Source organism: Podarcis pityusensis, assembly GCF_964106645.2.
Source record: "Podarcis pityusensis genome assembly, chromosome: 5".
Lineage (NCBI taxonomy): Eukaryota > Metazoa > Chordata > Lepidosauria > Squamata > Lacertidae > Podarcis > Podarcis pityusensis.
Window position 1 is genome coordinate 86,617,811 of NC_138032.1, and position 24,522 is coordinate 86,642,332.

Consider the following 24,522-nt stretch of genomic DNA (forward strand, 5'->3'; position numbering starts at 1 on the left):
CCACTATTTTTCCCTCTCTCCCTGGGCCACGTCGTTCAACTGGGAGGACAGATGAGATGACAATTTGTGCATTTAATTGCTTCAATTTCCTGCCCAGAGCCTCGTAGTCTCTTTTGATCTTCTGGAGGCTATTGCTTGCAGTGTCATTGGTTCCCACATGAACCAAGAGGAAGGGGTATTTGTCAGTGGGTTTTATGACTCCTTGCAGTCGTTCAGTTACATCTTGGATCTTAGCCCCGGGGAGACAGCACACTTCCCGAGACATCTTGTCAGGCCCACAGATCACTGCTTCTGTTCCCCTCAGTAGGGAATCCCCTATCACCACTACACGCCTCCTCTTAGGTTTGGTCGGGGTTCTTCCGTGAGCTGTCCGTTCCAAGGTCGCCTGCACATTCCCTGAGGACTGACTTTGCTGCTCGTCTTCATATACCTGATCGACTGTAATGAGGGAGAGATCCTCAAATGGAGTCTGCTCTTTGTCTTCCATGCTAGGGGAGAGGAACTCAAAGCGATCGTGTATTTCTAAACAATCAGAGCGAACCCTGGGCCTCCTACTTCTTTGAGTCACGTTTCTCCATATATCTGGCTCCTGTGTTGGTGAACTAGCCTCCTTCTCAGGGGAGTCCCCTGTCTCCTCCTTGGTGGAGACGGTGTGCTCTGTTGCTTCCAAGAAGAGCTCCAGCTCTCTAATTCTTTGGAGCGTAGCTACACGTTCCTCCAGTTGCTGGACTTTGTCTTTTAAGAGGGCAATCAACATGCAATTGCTGCAGGTAAAGCTGCCTGCAACCTTTGGCAAGATGGCAAACATAGCGCAGGAACCGCAGGCGACTGCAGCTGTTCCCTCCCCCTCCATCTTGAGAACGTGTCGTTGGGGGTGGCTACAGCGGTCCTCCATCATAAAAAGCGTGAAGACAGGACAAATAACTCCCCCCACAAAAAAACCTAGGTCTCCCCCAACAAACGTTTGAGACTAGCTCCCCTAAATCTAAAAGATGGATCAAACTGCCGCTGCCCTGCAAGCTCTGATAAGCTCCTCCCACAGCTAATCGCCTGCCTCAACAGAAACCCTGCCCCCTCTGACCTTTGCACAGGGAGAGCAGCTAATCAGCCACAAAGAAACACACACACAAGAAAACCCTGTTCAGATTAGTGAATATGGGCTAATGTCCTCACTTCAAGTATGTTCCACTCAATTCAGCTTCACAGATGTTAGTATAAAGGACTGAAAAGAAGGGGGGGGGGACTTGCAGTTACTGAACACTTTAATTTTATGGCTATCAATAAATATTCCCCGTACTTGGTTACCTATGCAATAGAACAATAGTCATAATTCAAGGCCTACATTGTGTATCCGGAAAAGGCAGAGGGCTACAACATGGGCACACCATTTGGCCCCAGCTCCACAAGTGCAGCTGCATGAGGTGATCCTGCATCTGTCAAACATCACTGCCACATTGTATGCTCCTTTTGGCGGTACCATCTGGGGAGGTACCACTGTGGCACTCAGATGGAAACCTGTTGGGAAAACAGGCCAAAGGTTATTGTCTGACACCGAAGCATGATGATATAGCATTCAGCATAAAAAAAAATATTACATACATAGTTAAAATAATTGGTCTGTTAGTGTTGAACTACACCTTTCCTTCTTCTTGCTCCAATCAAAATCTAAAATGTCTTATTTTGGCAGCCGTAATTTATTTCAAAGATCAATTGTCACTTCAATTTAATGAGAATAGGCTTTCAACATAGGAATGTTCAGTAGCAAAGATTTGTGCCTGGACTACATAACCCCCCCATTAAACAGAGTTTAGATTCATTTCCTTTCTGTTAACAACCATTAAATTGCACTTTAAAATTGTAAACACATTCATTCTCTCAATAGACCTGCTGCATTAACCAAGGCTAAGGCTTCCTAATAAACTCAGAGTCAACATGTGAACCTTTTGTCTTGCAGTGGATTACGCTGTCCAACCCATACCTAAAATTCCCAAGAAGCAAACATTAAGCCTCTTATTGCATGTCTTATAACTGTGGCATAAAGTTAATCATGAAGGTGGGGGAAAGTATACCATAACTAAAGGAACACAACCAGATGTTGCTGGTGAGCACATACCATAAATGTTCCAGTCATACTGCTCTCTGTTTTTGGGATTACTACATAGCAAGCAAAAAAGTCTATAAATTCTAGAACTAATTTAGTAGTCCTAGCAAAAATCACCAGCTGAAACCTGCAGTGTTTCCAGGACTCCATCAAACTGAAACTGGGTCTGCTGATCCACTTTTTTATACCTTTGTGGATCAGATCTGGATAAAGGAATCTTTATCTGGGTCCATCCCCCCAATCAGGCCTTCTGGATGAGAGCTCAATGGTACAGGCCGAGGCAGGACCTAACCATGTCATCCCAACTCAGAAACCCTTCTCTCCCAAACCTTCAAGGTAGGATTTGTATCTGGGATAAGATTTCAGTTCTTCTCAGTACCAACATAAGGTAGATGTAAATACCTATCTGCAGTGGATCTTTAACAGCCCTCATTCGGAAAAGTTGCTCGCCTCTCTGGAACTCATCTGCACTGCCATTTGCCAAGCAGGAGTACAGCCTAGGAAAACAAATCATTCTGTTGTTAAAATGTACTTCAGATGAGACAAAGAGCACTGCATTCTGGATCACTGGTCTTCCTATTGTAGGGAATGGCCCAGGACCATTTCCATTATGCAGCTGGGAACAATCTAATGGGCAGGATCCAACAAAGTAGTGCAAAGATTTCTGTTTGCCCAGTCGAAGTTCTCCTCCTTCTCCTCTCCCTGTGTGCACCGCATGCCCTCCCCAAATCTGCCCCAGATGGAACCCCCAGGACAGATTTTGGGGACATGTGGAAAAAAGAGAGGGAAGCCAGAAGTCCTTTCACTAACATCCACAGTGTGGACGCAACACAATATCATTTTTTTATTAGCATACAACCTGATGACGTGATCGTGAAAACATAAAAGCTTACTCCCTCTTTGTAACATTTTTAATTGATTCTAATCAATAGATATTACTCTCATACGTTTATAGATTTTACCCTAATGGGCCAATATGGCTACTTGAAATTCCCTATTTCACTGATGGTGCGTCGAAGATAAAGTTAACTTTAAACAGAAAAGAAACACGAAGAGAATTCTGAATGGCATTACCTGATGTCCTCTTCATTTTCTGGAAAGCTCCAAAAGGCAATACGAAGCTGCAGTTGTTCGGGCACAGGTGGGTAGACTTTCTCAACCACTTCAAATGGAATGTGAAATGCCACCTGTTTTGCTGACAACTCCACCAGCGGGATCACCAGCCCATCTAATACAACAAAGAATATCAGGTGAGGTTAGTTGAAACATGCAAAAATGATCTCATCACAAGTTTTGTTAGGCACAAAGCAAAAATTTCCTGTTTAAAATATACATATTTAGATGGCATATCTAGCTTCAGTATGGCAAGATACTGCCCGCAGGGCTGACAACTAGATGGCACTGAAGGCCACCACCTCCTTTGTCTTTAAAAACAAAATCACTGAAAAGTTAAACAAGTAAAGTTTCTTCCAGCACCACAACTAGGGAAGTACATTGCCTCACTTCACTCACCCATTCCAGAACTAGGCACCCATCTTCTGTCAGGAGTCAATGCAAAAATAGCATTCTCCCTCAAAGAACACAAGGTATTGAAAACTATTCAAAACAAGATACAAACAAAGCCAAATAAACTGGCAAAGACACAACAAGCAGAAACGCTGAAGGTGAGGACACCACTATGCTCCAATAAGGGTCCAGAGTTCAAACCTGCACTTCACTGAACAATGAGATTGGGAGAGGGGTGTGTGTGAGAAAGAGATAAGGGTTTAACTTGCTTTCTCTCTCACTAGTCCATTCCTGCCTCTACTCACTTGCAGCATGATCCAGAGGACAGTGTGCTAACTCCTCTACCCTTCAATGCAGCAACTGCTAACATTCACAAGGCCATGTCCCCCCACCCAATTCCTGCATACAGAGTTGTTGGTTAAGCTCTTTTCTTGCAAGTGTTGTGTACGAGCCACTGCACTTCTAACTCTCCGAGAGCCTTTTCCATGTATTTATAAGAAATTATCTCTCTGGGAGGAGATAAGCATTCAGAAATGTTATTCCCTCCCACCCACCCCTGGATTTCTAGCACTTCTTCAGCTAAATATTATACCAACTCAAAAGGAAAGTGGCAAGCCACACCAGATCACAGACAATCATTTGATATGCCAAGGACCAAGTGAGAGCTGAAATACTCTTCTTCATTAATCAGCTCTAAATGGCCTAAGGGGGATCACCAAAGTGACCCCACAGATGCGCATCAAGACATTCCCTGGCACCCCAAGAGGATCCTGGGGCTTCCTCCCTCCTGACAAAAAAATCTAGTGGTGCCAACAGAAGGCTTCTGTCAAGTCCAATAGTGGCATGGGGGGGGGGGGGGAGGTAGGCATTAAGTCTCAACTGGGACAGGACCAGCCAACCATTCTCTTGCTGTGACCCCTCCCCCTCCAAGGTCTCTGCACCACAATTAGGCTAGGGGAAAGTCATCTGGCTATAATGTACGGTAATTATTTCAAACATAACTGCAATGGAGGAGGAACACTTTCACTTTAAATCTTTCCTCCCCAGTCATGACCAGCCCCCACTGCTGCAATTAGACTTCCAAATACCTTACATTAGCTCCCATAAGTTTTTAAAACCTGTTTTCCCATAAGTTTTTAAAACCTGTTTTCAGTAGGGGCGATGATCTTCCTGGAGACTGCAGTTGGAGAGGGAGAATTCACCCCTTCCTCCCTATCTGCAGTCTTCAGAAAGATCAACCCAACCCACCCAAAAAATACCTGGTAGACGTTATTAAGCATTGTATCATTTGCAAGTTTTTTTTTAAATGTCTTCATTCCCTTTTCTAGTAAAAGACCTACAAGATCACCTCAATCCCAAATACTCAACTGATTGCTGTACTCTGCAGGAGAGGACATCCTGCAGATTGCATCCTATCAGGCAATCCGTTCTGTACCATGTCAGAACTGGGACTTTTTAGTGTTACAGGACCTGCCCTTTGGAATTCCCTCCACTGCATATCAGACAGGCACCTTCACTATTGTATTTTCAGTGCCTGCTAAAGAATTTCACGTTATTGGATTCAACACCCCACCATGTAAACTTAAGCAAAAGTAGGTCGCAATGACCCAGTTTTTAAACATAAAACAGCCATTAATATTTATTTTATTTATTACATTTCTATACCACTCTTCATTGGAGGATCACAGGGCTGTTTACAATTCATATAACAATTATAACTATGGCACAAGTATATCAGTGCAATAATTTTGAGTTGTGAATTACTAGTAACAGCAAGAGAGAGAGCAAGAGACCTTGCAACAGAACCACATATTATCTGAGACCTTAAATTCTAGTCTGAGACTGATGTATCATCATGCAATGAATACCGTCTTTCCTTTCTTCAGCACATAACCTAAGTGTCAAATCTAGAAAACTAAAAATTCTGCTGTGAAGACTTCTGGATTTTGTGGCAAGGAATTTTGGGGTGATTTATTTGTTTTTCTTCGAAATGCCAATTTGAGGATTTTCCTAGCTAATCCCACGTCTAGTGGAACACAGGTGATGTTATATTCTATTCAGAACCCTGTAAATGTGTTGTTACAGCAGACAGTAGCTGAGAAATGAAGTTTCAAGCTGCTTGCTCACCTTCATATTCCAAAATGTATCTTCATCATAAAATAATCGTACTTTGGAATCACAACACAGGTAGAATGTTATGCCATACTTTGTAGCTTTAGAGCCAGGGCTTTTTTGGCCGTGGCCCCAATCTGGTGGAATGATCTGTCACAAGAGACTAGTGCCCTCCAGGACTTGATATCTTTCTGCAGGGCCTGCAAGACGGAGCTGTTCTGCCAGGCCTTTGGCCAAGGCACAGTCTGACCCCCTCCTTCTGTAATCCTCATAAAACTCTAACCCGATGGTTGACATTAATTCGATTCTGAATTGATTCTAGAATGCATTTTAATTAATTGACTGTGCGATTTTATGTACATTCTGCTATTTTTACCTGTTGTTAGCCGTTCTGAGCCCAGCTTTGGCCGGGGAGGGCGGGATACAAATTAAATAAAAATTATTACTATTATTATTATTATTATTTAGATAGCATATACCGTCCTCTGAATAGCATTGTGATGGATTGGAGAAGGGGGAGCTTGCCTTACCGGTAAACACATTTTTTGTATAATGGCCCCCACCTCTCCCCCAAAGAATTAGGATAGGTTACTGCCAGGGAGAATGAAGCACCTCGTGCCACACACCCTAGTCTGTCTAAAGGTGTTTATGAGACCTATTTCTCAAGATCCACCCTCCCCCATTCCAGTTCTAGGAAAAAACTAAGAGGGAAGCTTTGGATTTACTTTCCGAAAGCTAAAATTCCCGCAAAACATTGTGAAATCTCTTCAGAACAAACAACAACACCACCACCTAAAGCTTAGCTGTACTATCTTAGTACCTGCATGAAAGGTTTTAATAAGAAATTCCAGAAAATTGCCTTTTTAAACAATGAATGCAAATGTTAACATATAACAAATTTTATTAGCGTATAACAGGAAAGGAAAAGAGAAGACAACAACCACACACCCAGAATTGCAAATAAAACCAAATCAAGTCAATCTAACCTAGCTAGTTATTTGTTGCTTGCTTGAACAGGCTTGGGTTTGACAGCCTGCACATTTTCTGTCTTCCTGGGAAATCTTATCAGGAATCCAAAAGCAGAAGGAAAAGCCTTACGTATTTAAAGGAGTCTGAGACCAGTAAAAACTGGCCTCCATTCCTAAGATGGGTTGTCATTTGGCCCAATCATGTATTAGAAACTCCATTTCTAGTATCACCCGTCTCGTTAGCCAATGAAAAAATGGAGGCGACTTCCGCCTTCCAAACGACTCTGCTTGAAGTACAAAAGTCTTGTTAGGAATGTAAGAGCCTCCTGGATCAGGAAAATGCTGAATCTAGTCCAGCGTCCTGTTCTCACAGTGGCCAACCATGTGCCTATGGGCAAGATTCAAGGAGGTCCTGAGCACAAGAGCACTCTCTCCCCTCGTGATGTTTCTAGCAACTTGTATTATAGATTAGGAGTTGTCATTAAGTCTGGCCACCTGTTCAAGGGGAGAGGCCTGATTGCTTACCAACTGCTACAGGTACAATCGGAGTCTCAGCTGAATTAGTAACTTTCGCACAATATGATAACTACTGAAAAAACATTTTGCCGAGTCACAAGGAAGGTTCTAACTGGAAGCTATCTAATTAGATAACATTAATTAGTATCAATGAATGGATGACACTATTGTGCATTGCCAAAGTTTCAAAGTTGAAATTAATGTTCTTAGTTTCCTATCCCAATAAAGTATGAGAGAATACATATATATTATAATGATTTGTAAATAGGAGGTAAGATAAATCAAATACATATATTGTAATAACATCTCAGACAAACTATTTAGCTTTGTTTACTAAATACAAAATGCACATGTTAACTATGCTCTATTTAAGGCACTGAACATTTTTCAAGGAAGGTTTCCAACTCAAGGTTTTCTGAAAAACTAACATCACGGCATGCAACACTCACTCTGCTTTAAAAATAATGCTCATATTAGTGGAACCATCATTAGAGATTGATATAATAAAATCAAACTTTCAGACTTTTGTAGGAACTGCTTTGCTGCTTCTAGAACTTTTTATTTAACGTGGCATTTATTTAACTTTACTCTTCAGCAAGAATACAAATTGCCCAAGCACGTTTCTATACCCAGGAACAGTCCTTTTTCAACAGGTGACCAAATATGCCAATGAAATCATTCTATCCCTGGATTCTAGTTAGTAAGTCATAATAAGGCACTTCAGAGAAGTACACATAGTAAGTTTAGCATGAGAAACTATGCTCATTCACGGTTTCAGTGAATCTTTCAAAATGGTGCAATGATGTAACATGGGCTGGGATACAGCAGCAGTATCACAGATTGGAAGGACATTGCTACAATCTCACGGACATAAAATAGATCCATTTCCTTTAATTTATTTAGTAAATTTTTACACCACTTAAAATAAAAAACAAAGTGGTTTACATAAAATGGTCTAAACTATCACAATAATAAAAATACACTTTAAAATCATAGCCATAATAAAAATTATCTATCTACAGGCACATAATAAAAACTGCATGTTTGGGTAGTTTGTCTAATAAAATGGGATGGGGGATGGAGGCATCCAACAGATGTGTTGGGACTGCACCCCAAAAAAACTAATTGCAATTTTTGCTTGGGGAGAACACAAGAAGATACAGTTTCTGTATCTTGCACCTACCATTTTCAATCTCAAGTTACCTACCTGTCAAAAAACTCTCACCTCTCCACCAAATAAGCTCCTAGGCCGTATCACAGGGTGGGAAATCCTTCCCATCCAGAAAACTGCCCTGAAAGCTGGTGAAGTACAATTCCTAACCTCTTCTCTTGTCCATTGGCTGGAATTCTGGCAGAATGCACTAAATGGTTTATGAGCACATGCTGTATTTTCTCTGCCTATAACTACTTGGTCCATTTGACCTCTGTTCAGCCATTTATAATAGTTTTTCCAAGATTTAAGCAGAAGATACTAAAGTGGTGTGTCAGCAAAGAGGCCAAAGCCTGCCTTTATAAATTACTTGGTGTATTCTGCCTGAGAGAGAAATCAGCATGGATGAGTTTCAGATAACAGAAAACAGCCTCACCTGCTACCAAAATAGTATCCCAACCTGAGATTTCAGGAACGACCTCCCCAGCTGCAGCTAATGATTCATTCAACCCTTTGTGCTAGTTATTGCCATTGCGGGCTGCCTTCTAGGTGAAGAGGTTACAATCTCTAAGACAATTCAGGGTCTTCACATATTTGAACCCAAAAGGACTAAAATATAAACTGCTTCACTAGCATGTTCGTTAGCATGCAAATATATTTGCATTTAATATTAAAAACATTTGTATGCCACCCCTAACAAAGCTGTCTAGATAGTTATTCCAGGTCTCATACAAATAAACATGATGTAGTGTATGGGTGGATTTCCACCCATTTCAAAGCATGTTTAATCCTCATTGTTCTCCATGTTTTTATTTTTGCTACAACACTACCACCTCCTCTGTGAAAGGTTCACTTCTAGCATGGGTGGATAATCTTTTTGGGCAGATGGGCCAGTTCTTAATTTTTATCTCACTCCAAGCCGTGGGCCAATTTTGACTGTGGGTGGAGGCACCAACTTGACAATCATCTGATGTCATGACCACTTCAGATGACCATCCCCTCCCACCCCTGCTTTATAACCTAACTTGCAGCCCTGAACCCAAAGTGTGTCAACTGACTCTTTGTTTTGTTGTTGTCGTCATCTGTTTTGTTGAACCATCTTCTCATGCCATTTATAATACAACCTGGTAACTGTGATTGTCATATTTTCTCTCTGTTAAAGGTCATAAAGACTCTGTACTTTTAATAACTGCAAGGTTACAGTTTCAACAGGTGGAGCTTTTCATCACTGCACCTGTGTTCCAGGAAAGATCCTCCTTTTACAATTTTGTCATGCAGCTGTTAAAGGCACACTTTTTCATAGGCATAAGACTTACTTCTTAAAAACAGGTAAAAATAATATTTCATTACTGTTCTCTATTCAGAACTTTTTAAAAAAGACTTCTGTTTTTATCAGTACCTGGAGACTACAATTAAGTGAAATTGGAGTTTTAAATTAGAATTTGAAGGCTACAATTCTAAAAATGTTTACCAGGTAACTTGAAATCAGTATTTGGGAAGGGCTAATGTATGAACAGAGCTTGCCATCTCAGTGTCAACCTTTCACCCTTAATTTATTTTCCAGTGGGACCACTGCTCCCTAGTACATGCCACTTTCTTATCCTCAAAGCCAGGCATAGGCAAACTCGGCCCTCCAGATGTTTTGGGACTACAACTCCCATCATCCCTAGCTAACAGGACCAGTGATCAAGGATGATGGGAATTGTAGTCTCAAAACATCTGGAGGGCCGAGTTTGCCTATGCGTGCTCATACGTCAAAGCACCCCCTGATCCCACCCACAGCCAATCACTGGCATCTAAATCACTTTCTCCACTGCCACATGCTGCCACCATCCGTTCCATATTCTTCATATCTGACAGTAAGTATGAGCAAAATGCAAGCTTTGTGGTCTGCACTGCTCCATTTCAATGTTCCCCCTACGCACCATGATACCTGCACAGCTCATATACACATGAAACAACCAGTATTAGCCACAGTTTGGTCATCACCACAATAATGACAGATGGTTCGACAGTGTGGGTAGAGTATGTTCACACGTTTTGGCCAGATTTCATAGTCCGCCACTAATTGTGGACTTGGGGAGAAAAAATAGACAGCTGCGCAAGATTATGGAAAGGCTTGGATTCTTGCTGCTTCCACGTGTTTGCATATTCTGATAAGATGACCCTTCCCCAAAGCCCTCTGCACAGGCCAGAGGACTTCATCTGTCCCACTTGGCACAAAGCAAGAGACCACTCTCTCTTCGGAGTTCTCTGCAATGCACAACTCAAGAGGAAGGAAAAGGGTGTCATGATCTCCTGAAACAGGCTGTAATCAGGATAAATTCACAAGTGTCAATAACAATCTGACAGTCACATTTGTGAAAATCTGCACATTGCAAACCCTGAAGGGCTTGATAAGGTCGCCAGCCTTATAACTGATAGTCTTATTTTAAGATCACATATCATGCTTGCAGTTGCAACAGGTTCCCGGAAATTCAATTTTTCCAAACAAGAGACAAGGAGAAATTGTTTGCATTTTCATTTGACATATTTAAAGTCCAGAGCTTATCTTTGCTGTGCTTATTTTTAAGACTATTTCAGTTCTTTCTTCAAGCAAAACTCTAAGCAAAGATCTGCCTGCCCCAAATTCATAGCAAGTCCCAATTTCACCCACCAGAAAGAGTCAGTTAACTCACTCTAGTATTTTACAAGTGGTTTATTAGCTAATTAACCAGATTCAACAACAAAGTACAGTACATGTTTTGGAGATATTTTACAAGTATTTCTTAATATAAGAACAAGGCTGTCATATAAGCAGAAAGCTGTAACATTGCCCTTCAAGAAAATGAGAGAGGGAGTAAGAATTCATGCCTGCAGATTCCATTGATACAAAGCACAATCATTCCTCTGTCAAATGTCTTTCAGATCTGCTAGTAGTGCAGGGAGTGCCACTCTATATGCTAAACCTCTCAACATTGTAGTCTTCATGGATTCATTCTACCTAAATTTATTTTAAAACATTTACACTGTTACTTCCTAGGAGAAAGTTGAACTGTTTACATAAATACCAAGGTTCCTACCTTTCTAAATTCCAAACCTTGGCAGTATTAAGATTATTAACGCTTTTGCTGGTTCTGTAATGGAACAAAAGCAAACATATGTAGGATTTAGGATGAGAACCTGATAACCATCCACACAGCCTGGTCTGAATAATCTTAATTGGAATTGTAAGACAGATGCTGCCTGAAACAGCACCTGGTACAGGTAACACATCAAAACTACTGGGTTGTATTCAAACTGCACTAGTGGTCCGATCACACAACAGGAATTCTGTTTCTTCTCCTTCCAACCATTCATCCCCAAAATTTGCTTTGGAAGACCCACCACCCCTTTGAAGCTAATTTTAAAGATGTGGTGTAGCTGAAGAAGACAAAGAGAGGAAGCTCATTTTCATGAGCAGAAAGGTAGTGGTGGGTATGCCCCAGTCCCTTAAAAACCCTGTGAATTTAGACACTGTTATTCTCATTCTGCAGATAATGAATCGAAACTATGATCTGGGCTTTGCTAAGGGTTAGCCAAACAAAATTTGTCTGGCTGAGATTTCAACTCAAGTCTCATTACCTGCCCAGCTTACAATACTGAATGGTATCAAAGAGCAAACAAGTATGAATGGGCTGGGGATTGAATTAGACGAACATTACCTCCAAATCCCCCAAATTATATACATTTTCATGAAATCTTTATTTCAAGTTGTAACACTTATGTTATGCAGGAAGTATGAAGGGGATGTGTAAGTAAAGTACTTGCTCAAGTGTTAGTAAATAGACAAGGCAGACTAAAACAAAGTTACATGTTTCCTATAGTGTAATTAAATTAGAAAAGTCTTTATATAGAACCTCTCCATTTAGCCAAAAAGCCAAACACATAGTTAAGCCCAGAATAACCAGGAAGCATAACTTCCTTTTTCATTGTGCTGTAGACTAAATCTTCAGTGCTGTGGCCAATCTTTCTTTGCAAAGGAAATTGTGTCCTAGATCTCTGACAACAGTATTCCATACTGATGCAATAAAGACAAAGAAGAAAACTGACATTGTGAATTCAGTTTTTCCATTTAAAGTAAACAGGCAGACTTGCCTCTGTAATGAGTTCAGCACCGAACAGTTTCAGTACATTCAGAACAGCTTTTTCATGTAATCCATCAGATACTCAATTATTTGATCCTGAAAGTAGATTCTGTTACCATATTATGTGTTGCCACATTGCGCTTTTTCACAATCTAATATCACCGTTAGCATGAACAACCTTCTTCAAAATAACAAAATTAATTCTATGCAGTTTATGAAGTAATACTTTTTACACTGAAGTATTTGGGCAATAAGACCTGATACTGGATAAGAATATTTCTTTAATCAACTTCAAGACATCCTACTGACCTACTGTTTGTTGAAACTTCTACATTTTGCTACTCTGCATCATAAGGCACAAACATTTCTAGCAGGTGGCAACTAGTGTCCATTCAAGTATTATAGCTCATTTCCATCTCACTTCATTCCTCATCCTTGTTTGTAACACTATAAAATGCAGTGTAAAAATCAAAGGAAGTTAAATGTAACTATGGACAAGTGACGGAATTCATTAAGATGAATTAAGCTTCACCGAAAAAGCTACAGAAGTCATTTCTGAATACTATAAGGGCTAAAGCATGTACCAATAACTACCTCTCCAAGACTTCAGAGTCAATGGTGAATTACAGGATTCTGGGAGGACCTTGTGTTTCTCCACGGGCATAACTGAAAAATAGAACCCTAATAAGCCTATCTCATTTCTAAGGGATCACTTCACACTAGTGAACCAAACGTGCAAATCTCCTGATTATTAGTAGACTGGGCAAAAAAGTACAGCCATTCAAGAGCTCCTTGCAAAATGAAGCTGAGGGGTTGGGAAGTTTTTTAAGCTCAAGGGTCATATTCCCCTGTAAGCAACCTTCTGGAGGCCACATGGTGGTGGTGGTGGGCAAGGTCAGAGGCAAAATATGTGTGGGACCAGAGTTAAAAGAGGACAAACAAACAGATTCTGAGATTGGTGCAATAGGCTACACAGAGGCATGCAAAATACAGTACATAAACATAAGTCTGTTTTCACTCTCCATCAAGCAAAACACAATGATTATTACAGTTCAAGGACCCATGCCAACAAGGCAAAACTACAGTGGTGCCTCGCAAGACGAAATTAATCCGTTCCGCGAGTCTCTTTGTCTTGCGGTTTTTTCGTCTTGTGAAGCACGGCTATTAGCGGCTTAGCGGCTATTAGCGGCTTAGCGGCTATTAACGGCTTAGCGGCTTTAAGAAAAAGGAAACAAACTCGCAAGAACTCGCAAGACATTTCGTCTTGCGAAGCAAGCCCATAGGTAAATTCGTCTTGCGGAACGACTCAAAAAACACAAAACCCTTTCGTCTAGCGAGTTTTTCGTCTTGCGAGGCATTCGTCTTGCGGGGCACCACTGTACTTGAGGAGGATGTAGTCAGGCCCAGCAAGCAGTGAGACTTGGGTAGAAGTAACACAGCCTGTAAGAGTCTCATGGCCCAGATAGAGAAGACTGGAGGGCCACATTTGACCCCTGGGTCTGAGGTTCTCCACCACTGATGTAGCTGTACCAAGCATATGTTTTAGAACATGTATCCAAGCTACTGCCATTATACTTTTATAGTTTAAAAAAACACAAGTGTACACTAGTGTATTAGACTTGTACCAAGGAGAACTGGGTTCAAACCACCATGCAGCCACGTAGCTCACTGGTGACCTTGGGTCAGATGCTAAAGCTAACCCAGCCTAACCCATCCCAAGGAGCTGTTATGAAGACAGTAATGAATAGTCCCATTTACACCCTTGTACTCCTTAGCTTAAAAAACAAAGTTTCTTAGTGAATGCATTTCATGAACAATTTCCTACTCCAATCCCCATGGCTTTCAATGCTTTCTTTCTAGCTAGGAGGTGGAAACTTAACAATTTTACCTTGAACAATTCAATTTTCCACCAAATCCATGGAGGTTGTCACTTTAAGTGGAAAGCAAGGCCATGGCACCAGGCAAAATACCATTATTTCCAAAGAAGGGACAAACTCAAACATTTTCTAAAAGCAGCACAAGTTACCTTCTGGTCTGTGATCACAAACTCTGAGTGACAAATCAATTATCTCATCCTGAGCAATGATCAGGGTTAATATATTAATGCACTATATGCACTACATTCTATAACTACTAGATATAGTACCAAGTTTTGGTGTATAGTATTGTCCACAACCTGCAACAAAGCTCTCCATCAAAATAATCTCAACTATCAAGTAAGCCTTGAGTAGTTTCATACTGGCAACCCCTGTGCAAAGAAAACATACTATTTTAACATTTTGATCTGGCAATCCTAACCATATTCCTGAACTTCCCCAAGTTACAAAGAATGTTTTCACAACTGAGTAACAGTGCTAGCTATAGATGCTAACAAGTGCTGGGGGGAGGGACACAGTTTGATATGACCTACTAAAAACTTCTTTGTTTCAGCAAGTCTAGCCAGACGTGTAATTTTATTATGAATGCATTTTTAGTTCCATTGATTTTACCTATATTTTTCATAAATATTTCACAGTATTTGGTGTTAAACTACTTACAGATATTTCTGTTTATTTTGTTTATCTGAAATAATTTTTTTTATTTAACACATTACATATTACCCTTCATCCAACAGATTCCAAGGTGGTGAACATGTATAAATAATGAATTTTAATGATTAATAAGACCTAATAATTTACAATAAAACTGGTAACATTAACTCTAATATGAGGAAGCAGCTAAAAACATACACCAAGCCTAGGCATTACACAAATTAAAATACCTGAGGAAATTTAACCTGGCACACTCTTCAGGCAGCATACTACTTGTAAAATCAAGCTCAGTTCTGAGCAGATCCTTCACCACATGCAACCAAGAATAAAGATCAACTTTATAATACGGACTGGGCTTGTAAATATTTCTTTACACACCATCAATTTCTCCTCACTGGTTTAAATGGCAACACAACACATTTCATATATGCATATGATGTGCCTGTATGTCAAAATACGTTGTATGACAGGAGCTGGATTGTGACTGTCTGCCACAAAATGCATAGTACTGTATGTGTATTTGGTAGGGTATAATTTGTGTAGCAGCCTCAGATATCTGCTTTTAAAAAACTGAGTTACAATAGTTAAATCTGAGAGACCAAAAGACCAAAGTTGGATGATAGCAACAAGCTATTTGCAACTATTTGGTTCAGAAAATTATTCTACCATGAGTTGACACGACAGCAAAAGAGCACTTCTCTGAATGTAAAGTGTTGTTCAAATGTACCATCCATGAACACACAGTTGGCTTCCCCTTTGGACAGACTTTACCTTCATAGAATCACGGAATCATTACTACTTTCATTGCATGACAATATTGCAAATTATAGCTCGATTTCAAGAACAGTTTATTATATCCCCGATTTGCATTCCTTGCATTTTGCCCTTACTCTGAGTAAAAGTACCATCAATGGCGAACTGTGGGGCCCAGTATGCAAAAACTAACATTCAAACAGGTTGGGAACCACCAACTTAACCTTTGACTGAGGAAGAACAACTATCACAGAGCAAGGTATAATCTCCTTAGCAAAAGATTAAGTATATAACTAGGTCAGTCTTGCTGCACTGTAACATGCCTATACATTCTTAGTAATCATTGCAATGCATTTCATTCAGGCAATAATATCCTAATTAGATTGTGGGAAAAACTAGTCCACACCATAGAAGATGCAGGCAGCACTGACAGTCCTTATCAATGGCAGATTTTGGGTAGAAAAGAAAAATTTTAAGCAGCTCTAATTAGTGTGCATATGAGTGCAGCTAAAGTTCATGACTAATAAGCAACACTGGATCATGCCCCTTACTTAATGCAAGTCTGAGTCTGCAGCTGATCCAAGTTACAACATTTTTGTTTTTCTATTTCAACACACACCTGTTTCTAATTGCCAACATACCTTGACTGGTTGCCTGCCTACAGGCACCTCATCGATCCTCAGTGTTTTTACCAACCCCTTTCTATACCCAGCCACTCACCTTTCATTTTGACAGTGGGGGAATTGGGTCCGGCAGATTGCTTCCGCCATCCTCTCCAATTTTGGCATAAGCTCTCGGCCTCAGAGATGAAGGAACAAAGGGAGTCTTCTTCAAAGCGGTCAGAATCTTCAAACGAAAACCTTTCCCCGTCCTCCCACTCTGCAAACATGAGTTCCATCACATCCAAAAAAACAGGGAAAGGGAAAAAGCAGGCCTTCTCTCTCAGAGAGGTGCAGCGACAGGACTCCAGGACAACCTGTATTAGTACTTCAAGTTCAATTTGCTCATTTGTCTCCGGAGGCTAGGTGGGTGGGGGAAGGAGCAACACCAGCAAAAAACCCAAGCGACTACAGCGACAGAAGAAACTAAATTTTTGACCGTACACACTCAACTTTAAAAAAACAAAACCCAAAAAAACACCCACAGCTGCAACGTCTTCACAACTCCGCTTCCTCAAAAGAAAGAACCGGGAAAGTGCACCCGCAAACCGCTCCTTGGCTTGGCTGGCATGTGGACAGCTGTATTTATCAAAAACGCGGGAGAGGCTGAAATAAGCGAGGTTTTCAACCCCCCCAAAAAAGCAGGAAAAAGGGGAGGGATATAAAAAATAAAAACCCCACCCAGAGGAAACTGCATGCAAACAGGGGGCTCACCGAGGCCCGTTTATAAGCCACCAGCGTTTGGCAAGGGAACTTGGGATGTCAGGCGAGTGCACATATGCAAAACCATGCACCCCGAAGTTTTGACACCCCCCCAAAAAAAAACCCGCAAACGAGACGAGGCCCCTCGCAGGACGCCTCTCAGCTGGAGCGGTGGGCAGGGGAGAGAGGTGGGGGCAGGAAGGCTGTTGCTCCGCCAGAGAGTGTGACAGAAAGGGGTCGAATAAGGAGAGGGGCAACTGTGGGGTTGAGAGACAGGAGATATGTGGGGCGGGGGGGGCGGGGAGGCCCGGCAAAGAGGGAGGCTGCGGCGCCCCCCACCGCGGGCTTGAGGGGGAAACGGACGGAGCTGCCTCAGGCGGCGGCGAGGGAAGCAGCTGAAGCGGCCCTCGGACGGGTTCGGGGGGGGGGTTGTCTCGTCCGTCGTCCGGGCCCAGCGAATGGAATCCCTTTCACGGGGGCGCCATGGCGGCGGCGGGCCCCTCCTGGAGCGGGGGGAAGGCGACGGCGGAGCGAAGGGAGGAAGAAGGGGCGGCTCCGCGAAGCGAAGTAAGGGGTAGGCAGGTTAACCCGGGCCTGGGCCTGGCGCGCCGACGCCTCCCTCTCAGCCGTCCGCTAGGCGAGCGCTAAAATGGCCCCCCTTGCTCGCACGCGCGCGCACGCGAGGCCACCCCCCCTCCCCGCACGGCCACGGGCGAGCGCGCGCGCCGCCCTCCCTCACAGCCACCACAGCGAAGCGGCCCTTTAGGCTCCTCCTCCTCCTCCTCACTCCCTCCCGCCTCCTTATCGCCCAGCTGAACTTCGCTTCCGGTCGCGCCGCTTCCGGCTTCCTCCGCGACCGCCTGCAGAGATGGGGAGGAGGAAAAGAAGCGAATGTGCGGCCCGCCATAGAGATGCGAATAGTAGAGACGCCCGCGAGTGTCGCCTTGTAAAAACGGAAGCTTCCGGGCTCCTTTAGGTATCCGCGCAGGGTTACCTGGGGTCACGGCTGCGGAACACGCGTTGGGCGCGCGTTCGGAGCGCTGTGGTTTTGCGTAGGGTCATGGATGATCTGTATTGCTGCATTGCAGGGGGTTCTTGTTGTTGTTGTTGTTGTTGTTGTTATTATCATTATTATTTATCATTTGCTAGAAGCTACTCAGAGTGTCTGGGGCAACCCAGTCAGATAGGCAGCATATTAATAATAATAATAATAATAATAATAATAACAACAACAACTATTTCTATTATTCTATTTGTCTACTGCTCTTCATCCAAAGATCACAGGGCTGTCTGCAACATAAAATTACAAAACAAAATCACAGAATATGTAATAAAACAAAAACAAACCAGTAACCCCCCCCCTCACGCAAACACACAAGGGAATGTTAATCATCCCAAAGCCTCGTTGAAGAGAGATGATTTTGCCTGGTGCCTAAAGATATGTAAGGAAGGGCCAGAGGGTTGGACTAGATGACCCCAGGGTGCCTTCCAACTTTGGATTCTACGATTCTATGTCAGCTGTGGGAATTACAGCTCTGTGTGTGAGGATCATAGAATTGTAGAGTTGGATGGGACCACAGGGGTCATCTAATCCAAACCCCCACCCCCCAAAATGCAGGAATCTTTTACCCAATCTTCAGTTCTCATTGAACTCATTGAATGTGGGACTTGCTTCTGAGCAGGCATGCATGGATTGTACTGCCAGACCCTGCCAGGTGGTGGAAGTGAGGAGCAGCCTATATTGGAGAAATCCAGGGCTTCAGTGTAGCCTGAGCCAGCCCACAGATGAGGCAGGAAGAAGCAGCTGCCTCAGACAGCAGAAACACAAGAGGAGGCGTCCCACCTGCCCCCCCCCCCCCACTTCTCCCAGTGCAGAGACCACTTTGCCACTGGTCTCCACCCACCCCTGCAGGCATAGGGATCCAGCGCCAAAGCTCTCCAGAATGCCCCCCTCTGGCCAGGTTCCATTGGGTGCACTTGTGGAGTTTGCAACCCACCACGCCCAGCAGCAAGGCTTTGCAGTGGCTATTTGTTGAAGGGAAGCTCTTGCAGAGCTTCAAACTCCCCAACTACATTGTGTGGAGTGGCAGCAGGATGTATTGCCTCAGGCACAAAAATGTCTTGGGCCACCCTTGAGCACAGCTGGGATAAGGCAGTTGTCTGGGCTCCTCTTCCACAACAAAAGGTAGCAGCTAATACTAATTTGAAGCTTCTTTCATTTTTAGGTGAATATTTTTGGAAGGGAATTTTATTTTTAGTTTTGAATTATTTTTACACTTTCTGCCTGACTACTGCTCCATGTGGCTAACAGGCAGCAAAGCAAAACAAACAGGTGGATCCTGTGTTTTCCCTCCAGGAGAAAGCAAAAACACTCTGAATACTGGGGTCCACACTGACTGCTTGAAAGTGTAATGTATCAGGCAAAGAAGAAGGAATTAAAGTACCTGACAAAGCCCTGCAATCTGTTTACTTGCTCATTAGGTGGCATGGGAAGTTAAGTAGTCCCTGTCCCTTTAGGGACTAGGAAAGGGACGTTGGTCGTGCTGTGGGTTAAACCACAGAGCCTAGGACTTGCCGATCAGAAGGTTGGTGGTTCGAATCCCTGTGACGAGGTGAGCTCCCGTTGCTTGGTCCCTGCTCCTGCCAAGCTAGTAGTTCGAAAGCATGTCGAAGTGCAAGTAGATAAATAGGTACTTCTCCGGTGGAAAGGTAAACGGCATTTCCGTGTGCTGCTCTGATTTGCCAGAAGCGGCTTAGTCATGCTGGCCACATGACCCGGAAGCTGTCTGCGGACAAATGCTGGCTCCCTCGGCCAATAAAGCGAGATGAGCGCCGCAACCCCAGAGTCGGTCACGACTGGACCTTATGGTCAGGGGTCCCTTTACCTTTACCTATCCCTTTAGGTAAGGGTGTACTCTTATGACAGAACCTCCATCAATCTGTATCCTTTACTAAAATGGCCATTGCATCTTGGGGCTTTCCCAAATAAGGTTATTGGATGGTCCAGAAGTCACTGGAAGCATCAGTAGTTTTGTCAGGTTTGTGGCAGCAAGTCCAGTGTAGAGTTGTACAAGTGAGATCATCAATGGTTTGACAATTATGTAAATATTGTTAAAGATCTGGGGGGATACCCTCCTAAAAACGAATAAATACAAGGATTTTTATTAATTGGGATATGGATTAAAACACAAACTGCAGAGCTTGCTAGACAGAGGATTCCTGGGCTGGTTATGCAAACTAACCTGGCAGAGCTATGCTATCAAGAAAACAAGAGAGGGTCATTAACAATGTAAGGGAACTCCTTCCCCCTTGCCCCAGGTATGACCAGAGACTGGGGATTGGGGAGGTTGCCAGGGTAACTGCTCTGGGGGAGAGCAAAGGGTTTTCTGGGAAGGAGGAGGAAGAAAAAGCCGAGATCCATCTTTGGGGGAGGCTGGCTGCAGGCCTCCTGAAAAAGCCACGCTGTAAGATCTGGACTCCCTCCACGCAGATTGAAGGTGTAAATAGGTGAATTACAGTAAGATGTCGTAGAAAGGCAATACAGTGGTACCTCGGGTTACAGACGCTTCAGGTTACAGATGCTTCAGGTTACAGACTCTGCTAACCCAAAAATAGTACCTCTGGTTAAGAACTTTACCTCAGGATGAGAACAGAAATTGCATGTCAGTGGCGCAGCGGCAGCTGGAGGCCGCATTAGCTAAAGTGGTACCTCAGGTTAAGAACAGTTTCAGGTTAAGAACGGACCTCCAGAATAAATTAAGTTCTTAACCCGAGGTACCACCGTATTCAGCAGCCCATTGTGCTGTGATCTGAAGACAGCTCATGCAGTCACTAACACCACAACTACCGGTATAGTGGTACAAAAGTCAGATACCTGCCCCTCTCTACCGAGCAGTAGCAAAAGTCGATGGGGTCCCAGGCCCCCACACAGGGTCTGTGTCCCTTTGGAGAATAGAAGAAGATGCAGTGGAGACCATCGTGGCTTTAAGAAATATGGTTTATTTTTCTTCAAACAATGTTGGATGCTTTCCTTACAGCCTTCTATTGGACCCAAACAGGATTCCCAAACAGAGTAGATAACAGAGATTCAGTAACTAGACCTTTAGTTCTTCGGTATTCAGAATTTTATCCCCCCCCCCCCCCCCGTGAATAGATTGTCTGAAAAGCACATTCTAGGCTGTGAGGAAGAGATGATAGTAATTAACACTGGCAGCTGTAATTACACCTCATGCTAATAACACAGAACAGACAATTTGGTAATTACTGTGCCTTGTCTTTTATAGTGCTGCAGGAGGGATAGTGTGTTGACTTTAATTGAATAAAAGGGGACGGTTTGTGGATGATGTAAGCAAACAGTGCTATGTTGTTTTGCACTAACTAAAATTTTAATCAAAAGATACATTACTGTACCATTAATCAACATATGTGCTAATTTCTGAAAACTGGTCATGCTATCAACGGATTCCCAGTGATGAGAGTGAGAGAAGTAGTCTTCTTCCACTTGAGAGGTGCTTTGCATATGAGACTTGAGAGCAACTTTATTTTCATTTCCTTTTATAAATCCAATGATAAAAATAAAAATCTTACATTTATTAGAATATAAGAGCGGAAGTTCAGATTAAAAGGATGGGTGTGGCCATCTAACACACATCTGAAAGCCTTTCCCTTGATTAGGCAAGACAGCCACATGTTCTAGTTTGGAAAGCTCTGAAGTTAATAAATACCAATAAGGGTCCTAGTTTAACTAAGACTATACACCAGGCTTCCTTGACCGTGGCCCTCCAGATGTTTTTGAGACTACAATTCCCATCATCCCTGACCACTGGTCCTGCTAGCTAGGGATCATGGGAGTTGTAGACCAAAAACATCTGGAGGGCCGAGGAAGCCTGCTATACACCATAGACATCTTACCATGATTTTATAATGCTGTTAATTCTGAGTTGTGGTGAAAAATTTCGTGACAATGCTGACCAGGGTGGATTTCCTTTGAATGAGAAAAAACTGGAGACATACACTCTTCTTCTTCTTTGTAATATTTAGTTTATTTACAAATATACAAGTAAACCTAAGTGGAGTCAAAAAGGCACTCCAACAAGGCAGCAAATGTACTTCCCCATATATGTTCTGCAGAGAGCTACCCCTTGGAGCCAACTCAAATCTTTCTCTTTGTTTCTTCCAAAACTGCCACCTCCACCACTCCCTCTTTCCCAGGCTCAGGGGAAACTCAGTCAAACACAGAGTCCCAACTATCTCCTAATCATTTCTAATTAATGGCACAAATTTGTATCTGAAACTTGAACCACAATGGGTTCCTGACAAATAAAAATGCACAATAAAACAACCAATAAAATAAATAATAATAACAAAACAGCAGAACGGTAAAACCATATATTAAAACCAGAGCAAGGTAAAATCCAAATTATTTTCTTAAAACAGTATCTTAAAAGGGAAGAGCACAGAAAGAAGAAACACGACGGCACACGTGCATCAGCAAAACTGGACGCCTTCATCTGCCCCAGCTGCAACAAAATGTGTCTCTCCTGTATCAGTCTCTACAGCCACAGCAGGCACTGTAATTCTCCAACGGTTTTGATGTCATCCCCAAAGGTATACTCCTCCATTGTCTCCCAAGACGCCAACAAAACAAACAGATCTTTAAAGGCCCTGGACATATAAAAAGTTGGCATCACACAAGCCTGGAGTGGGGGTATTTCAAAGATGAATGCTGCTGTAGGCAGGCTCTTTCTCTGCTCATCACCTGCCTTGTTTCTGACGTCGGGCTCAGGAGGGCTACTGAGGAAGATCTCAACATTCAGGCAGTTTCAATAGCTCATATCACCTGACCACTCTGGGCTATGAACCAACAGCCTGCCTCACAAAGCAATAGTTAGCCAGCAATGTAACACACAACACACAAACGCAAACAAACATCTGTGGTAATTTGCATAACTGTTCATCTAATGTGTTTAAAAAAAAATGTAGGAAGACACAGGTTAAAGTTTCCAGGTAGTATATATTTCAGAACTCTGCATCTTATGGTGCTGACCAGCAGGAGTGTACATATGAAAGAAACAAGGGAATAAAATGAATATGCCACATTTCGTTTCATTCATTTCAGTTAAAATGGCACAAACACTTTAAAGTACTATGTTTTCGGCTGTCTCAAGGTTTTGTTTCTCTGCCCAGCCACACTAGCTTGGTGCATTTGTTCATGATCACAAATCACAAACTTCTGCCTGTCTTCCAAAGCTACAAGATATTTCAAATGCTACCCTCCAAAACTGTTCTCTTGATAAATGTAACATCTGGGATGTTATAGTGTTAAGGAGATATGTAGACAAATGTTAAACAGGGAGGGGGAGGAGAAGACATATCTTCCCAGTCAGCATCCTAAAACTTTCTCACTGACCTGAGGGGGAAAACTGAAAATATAGAAAGGAGGAGTGTGGGAGAGAAGCAGAAGTTCTATGGAAAAAATAATTCCGCTGACCACCCAGGAGAGCAATGTGAGATTAAAAGCACAAATAGCTCATTTCAGACATCATGCCAAATCATGGTTTTCATTAAACATATTCCAATGTTTGCAACTTCCAAGCATACAAAAGGCAAGTCACTGCAAGCTCCTTATCCATTTTTGTTTTCTCAGAGCAATCCGTTCCTACATTCCCTACTCTTCCTGTGGCTCAGCAGCCTCTAAACTAGAAGTTGCTAACCTGTGACCCTACAGTTGTAGACTCCAGTAGCCATCTGCTCCAGCCAGCATGGCCAGTGGTCAGGGATGATGGGAGTCCAAAAACATCTGGAGGGCCAGAGGTTAGCCATTTCTGCTCTAGATGAGTCTAGAGACAGAGTGGTGTCTATAAAATCAAGCATCACACCAACCCAAGATTAGCATAAACCATGGCTTGCAATCCCACTTCCAGCAACAGTTTCTAATTCTGGGTTGTCAGCTAATTGCAAACCATGATTTGGCATGATATCTGAATTGAGTCAATGTCACCCTTTACTGTATATCTGCCTAAAAAGAGAGATTAAGAGGGTGAGTGGAAACCGAAGAAAGCAGGTAGCTGAAACCATGCAGGTGATCTGGTGTGAACAGCACAGAGTAATCCGGGGTAGCAAGAGTAGAAGTTTGTGTGAATGGACACTCCATAAGAAATATTCCATTTAGCAGCACCATGGAATATGACCAAGCCCATGCTCCCCTGTGCCCTGAAGAAGTGTGGCAGCTCTTTTGGAAAGAGTGGCATTGCCACCACTTGTTCTTTCAATAAACAGAACTTTGTATGAATACATCAGCCACAAGGATGTTAAATTTTCATTCACCTTCTCCTATCAGTAGCGTAAAATATTTTCTCGCTGCCCGCTTGCAAACGAACCTTGTTTCGGTACCAGCAAAAAACAGACACCCAACCAGC

The 24,522-nt window shown here is 42.7% G+C and overlaps 1 protein-coding gene across 5 annotated transcripts in view; it reads right to left on the minus strand.

The window, feature by feature from the left end:
• Positions 1-17,770, minus strand: part of ZSWIM8 (zinc finger SWIM-type containing 8) — a 66,424-nt gene extending 48,654 nt beyond the window's left edge. For 3 of the 5 annotated variants that reach the window (XM_081006488.1, XM_081006487.1, XM_081006485.1), the window contains exons 1-4: positions 16,464-17,769; positions 3,176-3,329; positions 2,504-2,598; positions 1,343-1,515 (exon numbers count right to left, since the gene is read on the minus strand). In XM_081006488.1, coding sequence (XP_080862614.1) covers positions 1,343-1,515; positions 2,504-2,598; positions 3,176-3,329; positions 16,464-16,641 — 600 coding nt within the window. In that variant the 5' untranslated portion in view covers positions 16,642-17,769. Of the gene's footprint in view, positions 1-1,342; positions 1,516-2,503; positions 2,599-3,175; positions 3,330-16,463 lie in introns of all 5 variants that reach the window. The other 2 variants (XM_081006486.1, XM_081006489.1) reach the window with 2 other exon arrangements.
• Positions 17,771-24,522: the final 6,752 nt, after the last annotated feature.